This window comes from Sciurus vulgaris (assembly GCF_902686455.1).
Source record: "Sciurus vulgaris genome assembly, chromosome: 6".
NCBI classification, from domain to species: Eukaryota; Metazoa; Chordata; class Mammalia; order Rodentia; family Sciuridae; genus Sciurus; species Sciurus vulgaris.
In genome coordinates this window covers 20,117,901-20,131,830 of record NC_136466.1, presented here as the reverse complement: position 1 = coordinate 20,131,830, position 13,930 = coordinate 20,117,901, and the positions used below count along the sequence as shown (strand labels likewise).

General features: G+C 45.9%; 1 protein-coding gene across 2 annotated transcripts in view; it reads left to right on the top strand.

Annotated features, from left to right (window-relative positions):
• ADRA1B (adrenoceptor alpha 1B) overlaps positions 1-13,677 on the top strand; it is a 49,691-nt gene extending 36,014 nt beyond the window's left edge. The window contains exons 2-3 of one of the 2 annotated variants that reach the window (XM_079145514.1): positions 5,215-5,297; positions 12,551-12,708. In XM_079145514.1, the coding sequence (XP_079001640.1) occupies positions 5,215-5,297; positions 12,551-12,571 (104 nt within the window). In that variant the 3' untranslated portion in view covers positions 12,572-12,708. Of the gene's footprint in view, positions 1-5,214; positions 5,298-12,550 lie in introns of both variants that reach the window. The other variant, XM_079145513.1, reaches the window with a different exon arrangement.
• Positions 13,678-13,930: the final 253 nt, after the last annotated feature.

Sequence of the window (13,930 nt, the reverse complement as noted above, 5' to 3'; positions counted from 1 at the left end):
ATCATTAATCTTCCCTCCCTACTTATTGGGGTTTTAATGAGATCATTTTGAACTTCCAGGGGAATGAGGAGAGAACTGAAGTTATCTTGGATCCAGACTTCCTGTACAAAGGCAAACTATGTCTCTCCATTTATACATGTCTTCTTTTTATGTCCCTTATAAAATTTTACAACTTCCTTCCCATAAGTCTCACCAATGTTCAGTTTCTAAAAGTGTTCTATGGGGAAATTGCTATTTCCCGTGAGATCAAAGCATGGAACCTTCATTTGGCACCAAAGATGGCCCCGTGAGTACTGCAGAAATCATTCTATCCCTTCTGCTCCCCACTCTGGGCCTCTGCCAGGAGGTAGGTCCCCCACTGGAAGTTGGAATGGACCCATCAATTAATCAGCAGGTAATCAATGGTCACTGACTCTATGCCCAGCCCTATGCTAGAAGTATAAAACCCAAATCTGTCTTTAAATAGCATTCACACTGACTAAAAGTAAAGAGGCACATCCTCTAACAATGAAGTCAGTGACCATATACTATGGACTCTGATGGGAAATTAAAAAAGAAGAGGCTTAGAGCAATCAGGGAAGTTTTCCAAAGAGATCAGAACTGAGCTGGGTGTTGGCATGTGGTTACCATTTGGATAAGTAAAGAAGAGAAAGGAAGCAAAACACAACCAGGAAAACCAATCAACAACCTTCTTAAGCCAATCCCAAAAACAAACGGCCAAATGTTTTCTCTAATAAGTGGATGCTGATTCATACAGTGGGGGGGGGGGATGAAGGAAGTTTGGATTGTGCAGGGGGAGCAAAGGGAGGGGTGGGGGGGTGGGGATGGGAAGGATGATAGAATAAGACAGACATTATTACCCTGTTTGCATGTATGATTACACTACTAGTGTCACTCAGCACCATGTACAGCCAGAGGAATAAGAAGTTATACTCCATTTGTGTACAATGTGTCAAAATGCATTCTATTGTCATGTTTAACCAATTAGAACAAATTTTAAAAATTAATTAAAACCAAAAAAAAAGAAGTAAAAAATAAAAAATTCCAAATGCGAAGTCAATGTTGGAAACATCGCTAAACAAGAATGCACAGTGCTGAAAACAGAAACAAAGGACGGAATAAGAAAATTTATCTGAATTACATGTAGTAAAGCACATATGATTTTTATGCATCAATTAAAAGATAAACAAAAAAGGGAAAAAAAATTCTATGAACCTGCTGCTGAGCTAGGCACATAAAGAGGACTTACAGGCTCAGCAAATTTTTTACACATTTGCAAAAGTCAAACTCTGTGTTGAGTGCTAGAGAAAACTAGATGAGGAAGACTGACCTGGCCTCAAGGAGGGTACAAGCCAGGGCGACACTCCCTTAAATAGAGTTCAGGAGCTGTCACGACAGATCTCTGTGGAGACAGTAGCCCAGGTACTTACTCAAGGGACTGAATGCTTTTGGGGTACGCATGGATGGCATTCAGTAGGCCTGTGGATCCCTCAAATGGTATGGTGCTAGATTATCTGCTTGGCACCTTTTGTTTCATTGTCCCGGACATGGAACGCCTATAAAAACTTAAAAGCAATAAATGCACCATTTACAGTAATTTGGAAGTAAGAGTGGTTGTGCTCACAGAATTGAAAACTCGAGACCTAATGTGTTAACCAGTATTGCTGGCTTAAAAAAACCTGAAGGGATCAAGTAGAACAAATTTTTTAAAATTAATTTTAAAAAAAATTGAAGGGTTAAGAGACACAGTTCTTGGCTTCTAGATACACATTTGAGTTTTAATGGCCAGATAAAATATATATAAAGACACAACCACAAAAGACCTAAGTAAACAAAGTTAGCCTTCCGCTACCCCAGAAATGCGCTCAGAGTTGAGGGAAAATTCTTGTGTATTAAGGAAGCTGCCCAGCCTGGAGCCAGGCAGATCTAGGTTTGAATCCCAAATCTACCCCTTCTGAGCTGTGTGATGTCAGGTGAGTGCCCAAGAGGCAGTGCCTCAATTTCTACATTTGTAAATTGAGAATTATAGAATCCAACCCCACCTTCCTGTCCACAGCGAGGATGAAATTAGGGAGCATGTGTGTCACCCAGGACTTCTCAGCATGCTCATTCCTTCCTTCTGTTGTCACACCCCAGAAGAAAGTGGTTATGTGGAGCAGGGTTTAAGCAGGGCCTGGAAAAAGGAGAGAGGAAGACGGGAGGAGGAACAGGGAAAGGGCATCCACTCTGACCAGTGGACAGCATGAATCAAGGGAAAGGGGCCAGAAGAGTCAGCATGTGTTGCAAAGTATCAGTTTAGTGCAGCCAAGTTGAACGGGTCTTAAATTCCAGCCTAAGCAGTTTGAACTTTATCCTACTAACTATAAGAGCTGCTGGGGGTTGAGGGCAAGGGAGTTCATCCCATGGGGTGGTGGCTCTCAGCCCAGTTTTTGCTGGTCCCTGGATCCCAAAATATTCAGGAAAACAAGTTATTAAAATAAAATTGCAATGTGGGCTAAGGCAACACTTCTCACCTCCGGGTCTTTTTAAAAAGCAGATTCTGATGCAGTGGATCAGAGAGTCTGCATTTCTAACAAGCACCTAGGTGCTGCTTATCTGAGAACCTCCACCTGGGTAGCCTGGGGCTAACACCAGTTTTACTATTTTTATTACTATTTTTATTCACGCAACACGTTGGCTGAGTGCCTGTCTCGAGTCAGACACTGTGCTAGGCCCTGAGCAGAGAGGAGAATCAGATGTGAACTCTCTATTCTAGATGTTTACTGTCTAATCAGAGAAGATGAGACATAGACCTTAGCAACTATAATTCAAAGTAAAAAATAATAAATGCCACATTTTAGGGTTAGAAAAAGCACTTGGACAAGTCAGCAGTTGAGAGAGAAATTGTCTAGCATTTAAGGAAATGAATGGAAGCATCTTTTTCTAATGATTACAAAACCAGGCCTTCGGGGTTGGATTTTGATCCTAGGCCACCCCTTTCTGAGCACGTGATCTTGTTGACCTCTCAAACCTCAGTTTCTTCTTCATAAAATGAAATTCGTAATCGCAGAACTGCTGGAAGGGTTGCTTTAGAGAATGTTTATAAACACTACCTAATAACTGGTTTAGGAACCAGTTATTGTAAATGGTGCCTGTGGGGTGATTATTTTTGTTTTCAGCATATACTTTAAAACTCAATATGGGTCTCTTGGCCCCAAAGACATTATATTTGTTGGACAAGTTTATGTTCCAGGGTTAAGTGGCAAATGAAAGTGGGAAAAACCTCGAAGGGAATTTCCAAATCCAAAGGAACTTCCTCTTACAAAGCTAGTGCTGAAAGAATTTGAAACTCTTTTAAATTTTTCTTGTTTTTATTGGACCAAATTCTGTCAGCTAAGAAGACATGACCTAGCTGAAGGTGTAACCAAATGCTCCTAGTAAAGAACCACTTTGGAAAAAAAAAGTTCCACTCCCTTTACAAGTTCCACACCCACTGGCTCCCCTGAGATCATGGGCTTGTGGGACACTAACAGTGAAATAAGTCAGATCAAAACTGACAATTAGAGTCACAGAATGTCAGCACCCAGAGGGATTTCAGAAACCACCCAGCCCAATATTGACATTCTGTGGACCAGATAAATGATGCTGCAGGCCCTCACTCCTCGCTGCCGTCTCCACGCCTGCTCATGGGCTCATTCCTCCAACCCATATTCAGTGAAGGCCTATGGATGCATATGTAAATGAAAGAATATGCAAGAAATAGAAAGATCTTCTCATTTCCTGCAGCAAGGGGATGAGGGCAGCCGGCTGGGTCCAAACACACTGGAACCAAGAGGGAAGTCTTGTGGGCTTAACAATAAAAAGTTTCATTTCAAAGCTTTCTTTCTCTTACCTGTGGGGCCCCTGGTCACATGCTGCTACCCACCTGAGTCCATTTCTTTATTATAAGGTAGGGAAAATCCCATCTTGCTCATAGAGCCGTGGGGGTTAAATAAAATAGGACAAAGAAAGTTGGCTGACACCTAACAAGGACCTGTTAAGCACAGCATATTTTGATTAGTTTTTTTTTTTTTTAAACTTTTAAATAATATTCCCTGGATTTTCCAAATGACAGAAGTAGTTCGTGTCTAGGAGACAATTCTGGAAAATACCAAAAAGCACGGAAAAGGAGAATCCACCCAGAATTCTCCCATCTGAGAATTATCAGTGCTGATGTTCCAGGGTATATCCTTCCAGGCCTTTCTATCCATAAACATACACATGCTGTTTGCCTCTGAACTGTACTGATGGTGATTAAAGGCCTTTGTTAGATGCTGCCAGGATTCAAATTCTAACTCTGTCACCCACTAACTCTGTGACTCAGGTAACCTGTCTGGTGAATCTGAGCTTCTGTTCCTGAGTGTAATAACCATGCTCTCCAGGCCTAAGCATAGAGGTTGGAGAAGATGGTGTGGATGGTGATCTAGAGCCAAGCAGGGCACAGTCACGTGGTGCTGCCCTTGGAATCCGGGACTGATGAAGGGGTCACAGGAAGGCCAACAAGAGGCCGAGCATTTAGCCCAGGACCAGGCACAGAGGAAGCATTTGCTAAATGGAAATACTATTCTACTAACATGCCCTGTGGTTCTGAAGAGCGGAGGTTCAACAGGGTTGCGACCTTCACTACTCACTGTTCACTGTTCAGATTTGTGAGATGGCACCTTAAGGGTGACCTGCTAGGACCATGTCCTGCCAAGAAATGCTTCTCCCTGTGCAGGTGCTGCACAGCATTAGTCTTTGAGTCTCACACTTCATAATCCCTCTAAATCACCCTTGGGCACTCAATTCCCTTCTCCCCAAACTCCACCTCCAACTCCCCCCACCCAGCATAAACAGAGTAAAATAATGGAAGTGCCTCAAAAGGTAGAGAGCCTTCAATCCCTCGAAGTCCTTCCAGAAGGGTTTTCTCTTTAGATCTGCTTAATAATTCTAAGTTAGAGGTTGCCAGGCAGGGGGTGTCAGAGTAGGGATATGGAACCACCAGGGATGCTCCTCTCCTGCAGGTCAAGTTCGTGATGGCTTTGGATGGTGTGCAAGATAGCTTGAAACGACAGCTAGAGATGGTACAAGAAACTCCGAGTCACATCTTCAGTCATTCAGTCACTGAGCAGATGTTTATTTAGTTCCTACTATGTGCTGCTGTCAGCTCTCCAGCAAGAAAGTGATTCTCTGTTCCCGTCTGTTTCAATCCTTTAGACTCCGAAAAGAGGAACGCCACTCACTTTAGGACCCAAAAATGGCTTCAACTGCTCTCAATTCCTTCGGGAGCAATTCAGAAAGTATTGATATTGTTTTGTTTTCATCTTGTTTTTTCTCTACCATGACTTTTCATTTGTGACAAACGATGCAGGTTTCAAAACAGTGATAGAAAGCCTCCTTCAAAACAATTTAGATACCACAAGTGAATTGATTTAAAGAGAAGCATGAATATGGGGGAGGGAGGTGATTATGTTGTTATATTGTGCGCATGTACAAATATGTAACAACAAATCCCACCATTATGCGCACCTCCATTGTGCCGATAAAAAAAAATATTTTAGAAAAAAGAAAGCAAAGCATAAATAAAAGGTAGTCCAGGTGGTGGAGTGATAGATGCTTAGGAGGCCTAGACTTGAGATAGGGAGGACGCAGCCCTCTCAGGGGAGTCACAACCCGTTTAAGACCATGACAACCCTATGGACCCTCCTGCCAGAGAATGCATGAATGGTGCATCAGTTTCAGCAGGCTCAGGGCCTGGTGGGAAAGAACCCCAGGGCGGGAGCCCAATGCCTGGTGAGCAGGAAACCTCATCCTCTCCTCTCTGTGACAGTGGCCTGGCATTAAGAGCCAGAGCAGTCCTGAAGCAGCAGTGCTAGAAGCAATCATAACACATCCATTTATTGAGTGTTTTCAGTGTGCCAGGCCTTTGCCATGCCTAAGCTCACCTCGTCCGCACACAGAACTATCACCCGGTTCATCTCCAAGGTCACACTCCAGGAAATCCAGGGCTGGAACTTGAACCTAGATCTGTGACATCTGAACATCAAACTCCCCTGCCTCAATCCATGAACATTTGTTGATCAGACGAGTGGCCCCTGGAACCCGTCCTGGTGACATCTCTGCTATGTACCGTGGAGTGACCTGTGCCAGTCACTCACTTTCACTAAGCCCAGGTAAAAGAAGGAGGCTTGCCCAGTCTGGAAAGTCAATTATTAGGATGTAGAGCCAGGTTCAGGGACGTGCAGAGCAAGCTGGTGACACTGTCAAAGAATCCAGCACAGCCCAACTTCCAGCAGGGAGAGCTATCCTTCCAGGAACCGGTACTTCCTGTTGTGTTTACTTCCCTCTCCTTGCAGCTTCATCCCCAGGAAAAAGTCTGTTTGGGCGCCCAGGGAAAGAGATCCCTGTCACTCATCCTCTTTCATGCCAAAGAGGTTTAGCACCTCCTCTAATTAACCTCAGTTTTTTGGCTTCCACCAGGAGAGGCTGGCGCAGCAAATATGGCCCCTAATCCTTGTAGCTAGTGTGTTGCTGGGAGCAGAGGGGAGAGCGAAGAGGGAGGGGGAAACTCTGGTGGCCTGGCCATCCAGTCCCTGACCCACACTGCCCCTCTGCGGTGGGTCTGGAGAAATACCCCAGCAGGAATGGGAAAGGCTGGAGGCACCTCTGGCTTCACGCAGACTCTGAATTTCAAGCAAGGCTGGAAAAGACCCAGTTCAAACCACTAAATTAAAGCAGGAAAACTGAAGCTCAGAATGGGAAAGCAAGTTAGCAAATACAGGCTTTCTACAATGAAATTTCCAGCCCAGTTAGTGATATAGAGGCGTCATCATCATTATGTGGTGAGTTACTGTTGATGCAGAGTTGATCGGGTGGCAGGCACCTGGTGTTCGGAGTGTCCCTAAGGACTTGACATGCTTATCCTGCTTAATCCTTGAAACAACTCCAGGAGGTCACTAATATTACAAGTCCCATTTTTCTGATGAGAACCTGGGGCTTAAGGACAACATGAAATTTGTCAGTCATGTGGCTGCTGGTGAGTCAGCCAGAATTCCACCCCAAAGAGCGCCATTCCAACAAGAAAGGGGACTCCTGTCAGAGGTCACCGAGGGCTTGTTCAGGGGTGGGGGTTGCCATGCTGGGATCTGCAGGAGGAGAAAAATAAAACTGAATGCAAATGAGACAAGAGGGCAAGCCTTGTTCTCCTACCAGACATACGAGAGCTAAAAACAGCTAAAGGAACACAGAGACGTGGGGATGTAGGGAGAACGTCACGCTGCACGGTTGGCATGAGGGAGAATTGGTACAACCAGTTCAGAAGGCAATCTGGCTAGCTGTCAGTGCTTACATGTGTGGCTGACCCAGCGATCCCTTATGTGGGAATTTACTCTACAGAAATGTTCGAACATGCAGAATGTGAAATGCTTCAGGCTTCCTATTGCTACGGTTTATAACAGTCAAAAATTGGAAATCAATCACCTATTTGACTAGCATTAGAGAAGGTGTTAAATAAAGTACTACATACCCAGATAGTAGGATGTAATGCACTGTTGTAGGGACAGGGGTGGGGTGGTGAAATAGCACAATATATCCTGACCTGGGAAAATAGAAACACTCAAAGCAAAGAAAGCAATTTAGGGAAAGGTACTGCAATATGACCCCATTTTTTCTTAAATCTAGAAGAATAAAAATAAAGCTGTTAACTCTGGTCCCTTGTGCTTGAATGGAGAAAGAATTTTCACTCAATATAGATTTTTTGGTAACATGTAATTTTTTAACACAGCATGTATCATTTTTGTAATAAAAATATACAAATCTGGAGGGGAAAAGAAAATAAACGAGAATATAGCTCCTGACCAGAAGGAATTCACAACCTGGGTGGTGAACAAGGGCTCAGCCGGCCCTGGGATGGCTTAACATATTAACAAGCAAACAATAGAATAACAAAATGTGATCTGCTCGTACATGTTCCATGGGGTGCAGAATCTGATGTGGATAGGGCTGACCAGGGCAGAGTTCCTATGGAAGTTAATTGAGCTAGATATGAACCCCATATCTGTGGGTTCTGAATCCAAGGATTCAACTAATCTGGATCAGAATCATTCAGGGGGAAAACTGCATCTGTACTGAAGAGGTACAGATTTGTTTTATTTATCATTTTCTCTAAAGACTACAGGGTAGCCAGGCACGGTGGCACACCTGAAATCCCAGTGACTCAGGAGACTGAGGCAGGAGAATGGCAAGTCCTACACCAGCCTCAGCAACTTAGGGAGGCCCTGTCTCAAAATCAAAAATAAAAAGAGCAGGGGATGTGGCTCTGTGGTTAAGCACCCCTGGGTTCAATCCCTGGTGCCAAGGAAGGAAGAAAGGAAGGAAAGGAAAAGGAAGGAAGGGAGGAAAGGAAGGAAAGAAAAGGGAAGGAAGAAAGGAAGGAAGAAAAGCACTAGAGTGTAGTAAATATTAATGTGATGTTGGCATTGTTTTAGTACTATAAATAATCTAGAGATTATTCAAAGCATAAAGGAGGATGTGTACACATGATACATTATCAGCACATATTATGCTGTTTTATATGAGCATCCACAGATTTTGATATCTGCAGGGGGTCCTGGAACCAATCCCCTGCACATTTAGCCAGAAAACTGCCTATTACAAAAATGGTCACCATTTATTATTATTTACAAGGCGTCAGATCATGTGTCAAGTATGTTACATGGATATTTTCATGTATTCGCAAGCATTCTATAAGGCAGACATTGTCCCCATTTTGCAGATAAGAAACTTGAGGTTGAGAAAGCTAATTAACATTTCTAAAACCAAACCGCAAATTCCTAAAGAGGACATTCAATACCAGGTCTGCATGGATCCAAACCCTGTGCTTCAAGCACCCACCCACACTGCCTAACTTGAGGATAAAAAAAAAAAAAAAAAAAAAAAAGAAAATGGCCTTCTTCTAAGAGGGGTAAACAGCTGAAGGAGCCCAAACCCAAAATGTGCTGTAAATGCTGAAGAGAAAAGTCATTTGCACCCCCTTACTTCGGCTGAATACTTTTCAGGGTCATGGTCCTGGAAGGATACTTGGTAAGAAAATAAAGGCAAAGATTCAACCCACCTTTGCCTTTGGCAAGGTGCCTTCAGCATAAAGAAAGTAAAGAAGAACCTGAAAAGATATGCCACAGTACCCAGGGGGACAGAGTGGCATGTATGCCCCTATCCTAATGCTGCGGCGTGTACTCTGTTGCAATGGCCTGTTCACTGCCACAGCGCAGAAGCAACTTCCCAAATTCAGTTCTGTATACCCACAGCTTGTCAGTGCCTGGCACTTATCAGGAGCTCAGTAATTCTGGAAAGAATTAATGAATGAAGAAAAACATGTATGAGTGTATAAAAATTTAAATAGCTACCACCATCATATGCTGCTATCCTGGTGCCAAAACATGGGACACAAGAGCACCTTCCTCAACAGTGCCTTCCCACTGCCACTCCATTATCAAATGGGCTAATGGTGGGAAAAGTCTAGCACAGATCCTGTGGAGCACGCGCACAACATGAACAGCAGCTGTTAGCAATACTGCTATGCATGCATCCTTTTAAAAGAGTCCACCCCTCGGGATGCACCCCCGCTTTCATTTATCCCCGTCTCACCACCCTCTTCAACAGTGTTGGCACCACGCAAAGGTATGAATTTGTTCTCAGTAAACAGGGCTTCCCTGCTCTGGATTCTCCCCACCTTTGGTCTTTGCATTCTCAGCTGCCATCCCATATGTCCTCATGCGAGGGGATGTGCCACCTGTACAGATGCTCATCAATAGCTACCTGGGGAAAGACGCACAAGGCTCCCTCTTCTGTTTCCCAGGCTCTTCAGAAGCAGTGATGCAAACAAGCCCATCGCCATGGACAAAGCCCACTGCTAGGTATTCACACACCATCTCTGCATCTCAGTTGGGGCTTTCCGTATGGTGCCTTAATTCCAAACACTGTCTTCAATGGTGGGACGCAAACCTAATGACCCAGTCCTTGTCACAAATCAGACCAGGAAGTGGCACTGTCACCTGCCTCATCACAGTAAACCTAGAACGTCGCCCACTTTCACATCTCCTGAGTTGAGAAGCGGTCAGTACTTGTAACAAGTATGGGTGTTCTTGTTCCAAATTAAATCCCCAACTGCCTCAGTCCTAAACCAGGAGCTGAGTCAGCTCCCACCAGCTACTACCACGGGCTTGCTAAGCAGAGAAGACTTGGGTTCCCTGTAAAATAGCTGAACCTCAAATAATCAAGAAGATGAAGTGCTCCAAGGGGGGAATTTAAGCATAATCCAAAATCAAAGACAGGAGTTCTTATGTGCCACCACCTGTGAAATGTTCAGCTACTCTCAGGGCCCCATTGCGTCCATATGCAAAATGGTTGGTCTTGACAATTGTTAACCAGGTGTGCTCAATCTTCATTCAATAAATGGACTCGAAGTGGATCCCCCAGATCAAATCCTAAGGCAACTCATAGTCCAACAGAATTAAGAGAGGAATAGAAAAAGTTCATATGCCACAGGCCAGGTGACAGGGTTAAGACGTGGTGTAAAGGTACAAAATAGGGCTGGGGAGATAGCTCAGCTGGTAGAGTGCTGAATTCGATCCCCAGCACCGCAAAAAAAAAAAAAAAAAAAAAAAAAAAAAAAAAAAAGGTACAAAATATTCTGCAAAGTATGATCCCATTTTTAATATGTAAATGTGTGTATACAACAGAAAAAAATCTGAAAGTATATCTGCCAAAATGTGACATGTTTCTGCATTGCAGGATTATGTTTGCTTTTTAAAATATTTTTTCTTTCTTTTTGCTTTTTTGCGTTTTCCCATTTTCCCAAAAAGATATTAGAGTGTCTTTTTATTTCAAAAACATCTTTTGTATTTAAATAGAATTCAGTTTAAATCTCAGCTATATCACAAACATACTGTGTGACCCGGGGCAAGCCACTTCCCCTCTCCAAGTCTTGGTTGCCTTATATTTAAAATGGAAATGGTTTTTAATTTGATATTGCCATAAAATGTTTTTGGATCTTGAATTCAGAGAGATGAGTTAATCGTGTTTCTGGCTTCATAACATCTCATCCGCATTAGTCTATGCCAGTCTCTCTTATTTTATTGATTTATTTCCTTTTGTTCCCATTCCCCAGTCCCATGTCCATCTGCCTTTACCCTTGGGCAAACGTTCTGTTTAACATGTCATTTTAGTTTGAGAGTGTTTTCACAAAATGCTTATGGTTGTGTGGTGAATTACTTAAGTTATATTAGATCATAAATCTCATTCTATTTCCTACTTTTTTTTCATAAGGAATAAGGTACTTAAGATCCTTCAATATTGCTGTGTGGACATGTCGTCCTGGGTCTCTAAGAGCTACATCATCTCCATGAGTGTATCTAAGCCCATTTTGTCTTTCCCAGGGAGGGACACCCAGGTTTTCTCCAACTCCCTGTCACCACAAATAACACTGCCTTGAGCATCCTTACACATGTCCCCTTACATGTGGCTTTTGTGAAAATGCATGGAGATCTGTAGCCTAGAGCAGAAAGGCTGGGTCACAAAATGTACACTAAATTGGACCAAGGGATGCCAAGGTCTTCCCAGAATGTCTGGTCCCCAGCCACGCAGAAGGCTACCCATGTCCCTACACCCTGGCAGATACGGTTTCCTAATGTGTGCCTGCCTACCAGATATGTTACATCTCTTTGTGGTTTTCACTGTAATTCATCTGACTGCCTAATATTTTGAGCAACTTGTCATATGCCCATTAGCCTTTGGGCTTCTTAATTTTGTAAATTGCTGTTTTCTTTGCCCATGTTTCTCCTGGGAAGGCTATTTCTTGTGGGTTCAAGGAGTTCCTTGTCTTCTAAATACCAATCCCTTAACTCTTTGGGATATGTAAATAACTTCTTCCCATTCTTGCCTCGTAGTTAATCCTTTTGAAGTGCTAAGTCATTTTTCTTTACCCCCAAGATCAAAAAGATAGTCCTTTAGGTTGCCTTTTTTTTACCTTTAGAAGTCTGCCTTTTGGATTTAGGACTTTTGAACATCTCCTATTTGCCATGGAAACACATCAGCATATATTTCATGGCATCTGTGAAACCTAAAATATAGGTAAAGCGCCTACTATAGAGCCTGTCCCTCAAAGAGGTGTGCAGTGATGGGTGGCTGTCATCATCACGTGGGGAGAGTGGGGTACAGTCCATCGGGAAAGGTTTCGGGTCAGAGGGGAAATCATTGAGGTTTCCCTACAAAGGGATGTAGGATTCCTTCAGTTTTTTACTCTGGCGGAGAGGGGGCCGTGATGCGGGTTGAACCAAGGGTCTCACACATGCTAGGCAAGCGCTTTGCCGCTGAGCCACAACTCCAGCCGGGATTCCTTCATTTAGAAAGGGAAGGCCGGCCTTCCAGGCAGACGCTGGCTTGGGGCAAGGCCAGGGCTCAGGAAAGGCGCCGGCTGGCAGTCCTTAGGAGTGGCCCCAATACTCACCGATGCTGTCTGTTTCTGCCCGCGCCCTCCCCACCCTCCCCGCTGCAGGCTCCCTGTTCTCCACCCTGAAGCCCCCGGACGCCGTGTTCAAGGTGGTGTTCTGGCTGGGCTACTTCAACAGCTGCCTCAACCCCATCATCTACCCGTGCTCCAGCAAGGAGTTCAAGCGCGCCTTCGTGCGCATCCTCGGGTGCCAGTGCCGCGGCCGCCGCCGCCGCCGTCGCCGTCGCCGCCTGGGCGGCTGCGCCTACACCTACCGGCCGTGGACGCGCGGCGGCTCGCTGGAGCGCTCGCAGTCGCGCAAGGACTCGCTGGACGACAGCGGCAGCTGCCTGAGCGGCAGCCAGCGGACCCTACCCTCGGCGTCGCCCAGCCCGGGCTACCTGGGCCGCGGCGCGCCGCCGCCTGTCGAGCTGTACGCCTTCCCCGAGTGGAAGGCGCCCGGCGCGCTCCTGAGCCTGCCCGCGCCCGAGCCGCCCGGCCGCCGCGGCCGCCACGACTCGGGCCCGCTCTTCACCTTCAAGCTGCTGGCGGAGCCCGAGAGCCCCGGGACCGATGGGGACGCCGGCAGCGGGGGCTGCGAGGCCGCGGCCGACGTGGCCAACGGGCAGCCGGGCTTCAAGAGCAACATGCCCCTGGCGCCCGCGCAGTTCTAGGCCCCGCGCGCAGCTTCCTGTCCCGGGGAGGAGCCACCGTGCGGGAGGGCGGGCGGAGGGCGGGAGGGAGTGTCAGCGCCGGGGACGCGGCCGAGGGAGCGGGGGAGGGGGGCGGGAGAGGGGCAGCTGCTTTTCTGGCAGGGGCATGGGTGCCAGGTACAGAGCTGGGCCGAGCATGCTGAGAGCCTGGGGGACCCGACGCCGGCCGGGATTTACGTCTCTCTCTCTTCTCTCTGTATATATATAACGAGTCTCTCTCTCCATGTATTTAACTGTGGGTACACGTGCGTGTGTCTGTGCGGTGTACGTGTGGTCTGCATGTGTGCGTGTGTTGGGGGCCGCCCGCGCGGGGCAGAGCGAGTGTGCGCCCCGGAGACAGCCAGCCGGCCAGCCAGCCAGCCGGGGCGCTGTTTGTCTGGTGACCTCGTACCTCTTAAGCCCCTCCTTGTTCTTCACTGAATGATGGCACTTTGATGGGGTTGGAAACAAAGTCAGACATTAAAGATCATTTCTCCTGTGCGGCTTTGAGTACTTTGTGAGCTGAACCGGGTGACAAGCGGGGCCTTGTGCTGCTGTTTCCTTCCTTCCCCTTCAGGTCTGAATGGAGTCTAGGTTTTGGACGCTCTTACAATGAAGCTGCAGCCAGGACCCTCCCATTGGTCTGTGGACAATAGTTTTGCTAGATCCCCTTAGTTCCACTTCCGCTTTGCCATTACTGCCTTCCAGCAATATACTGAAGTAGCCCCACCCAGAGAGAACACAAAAAAGCAAT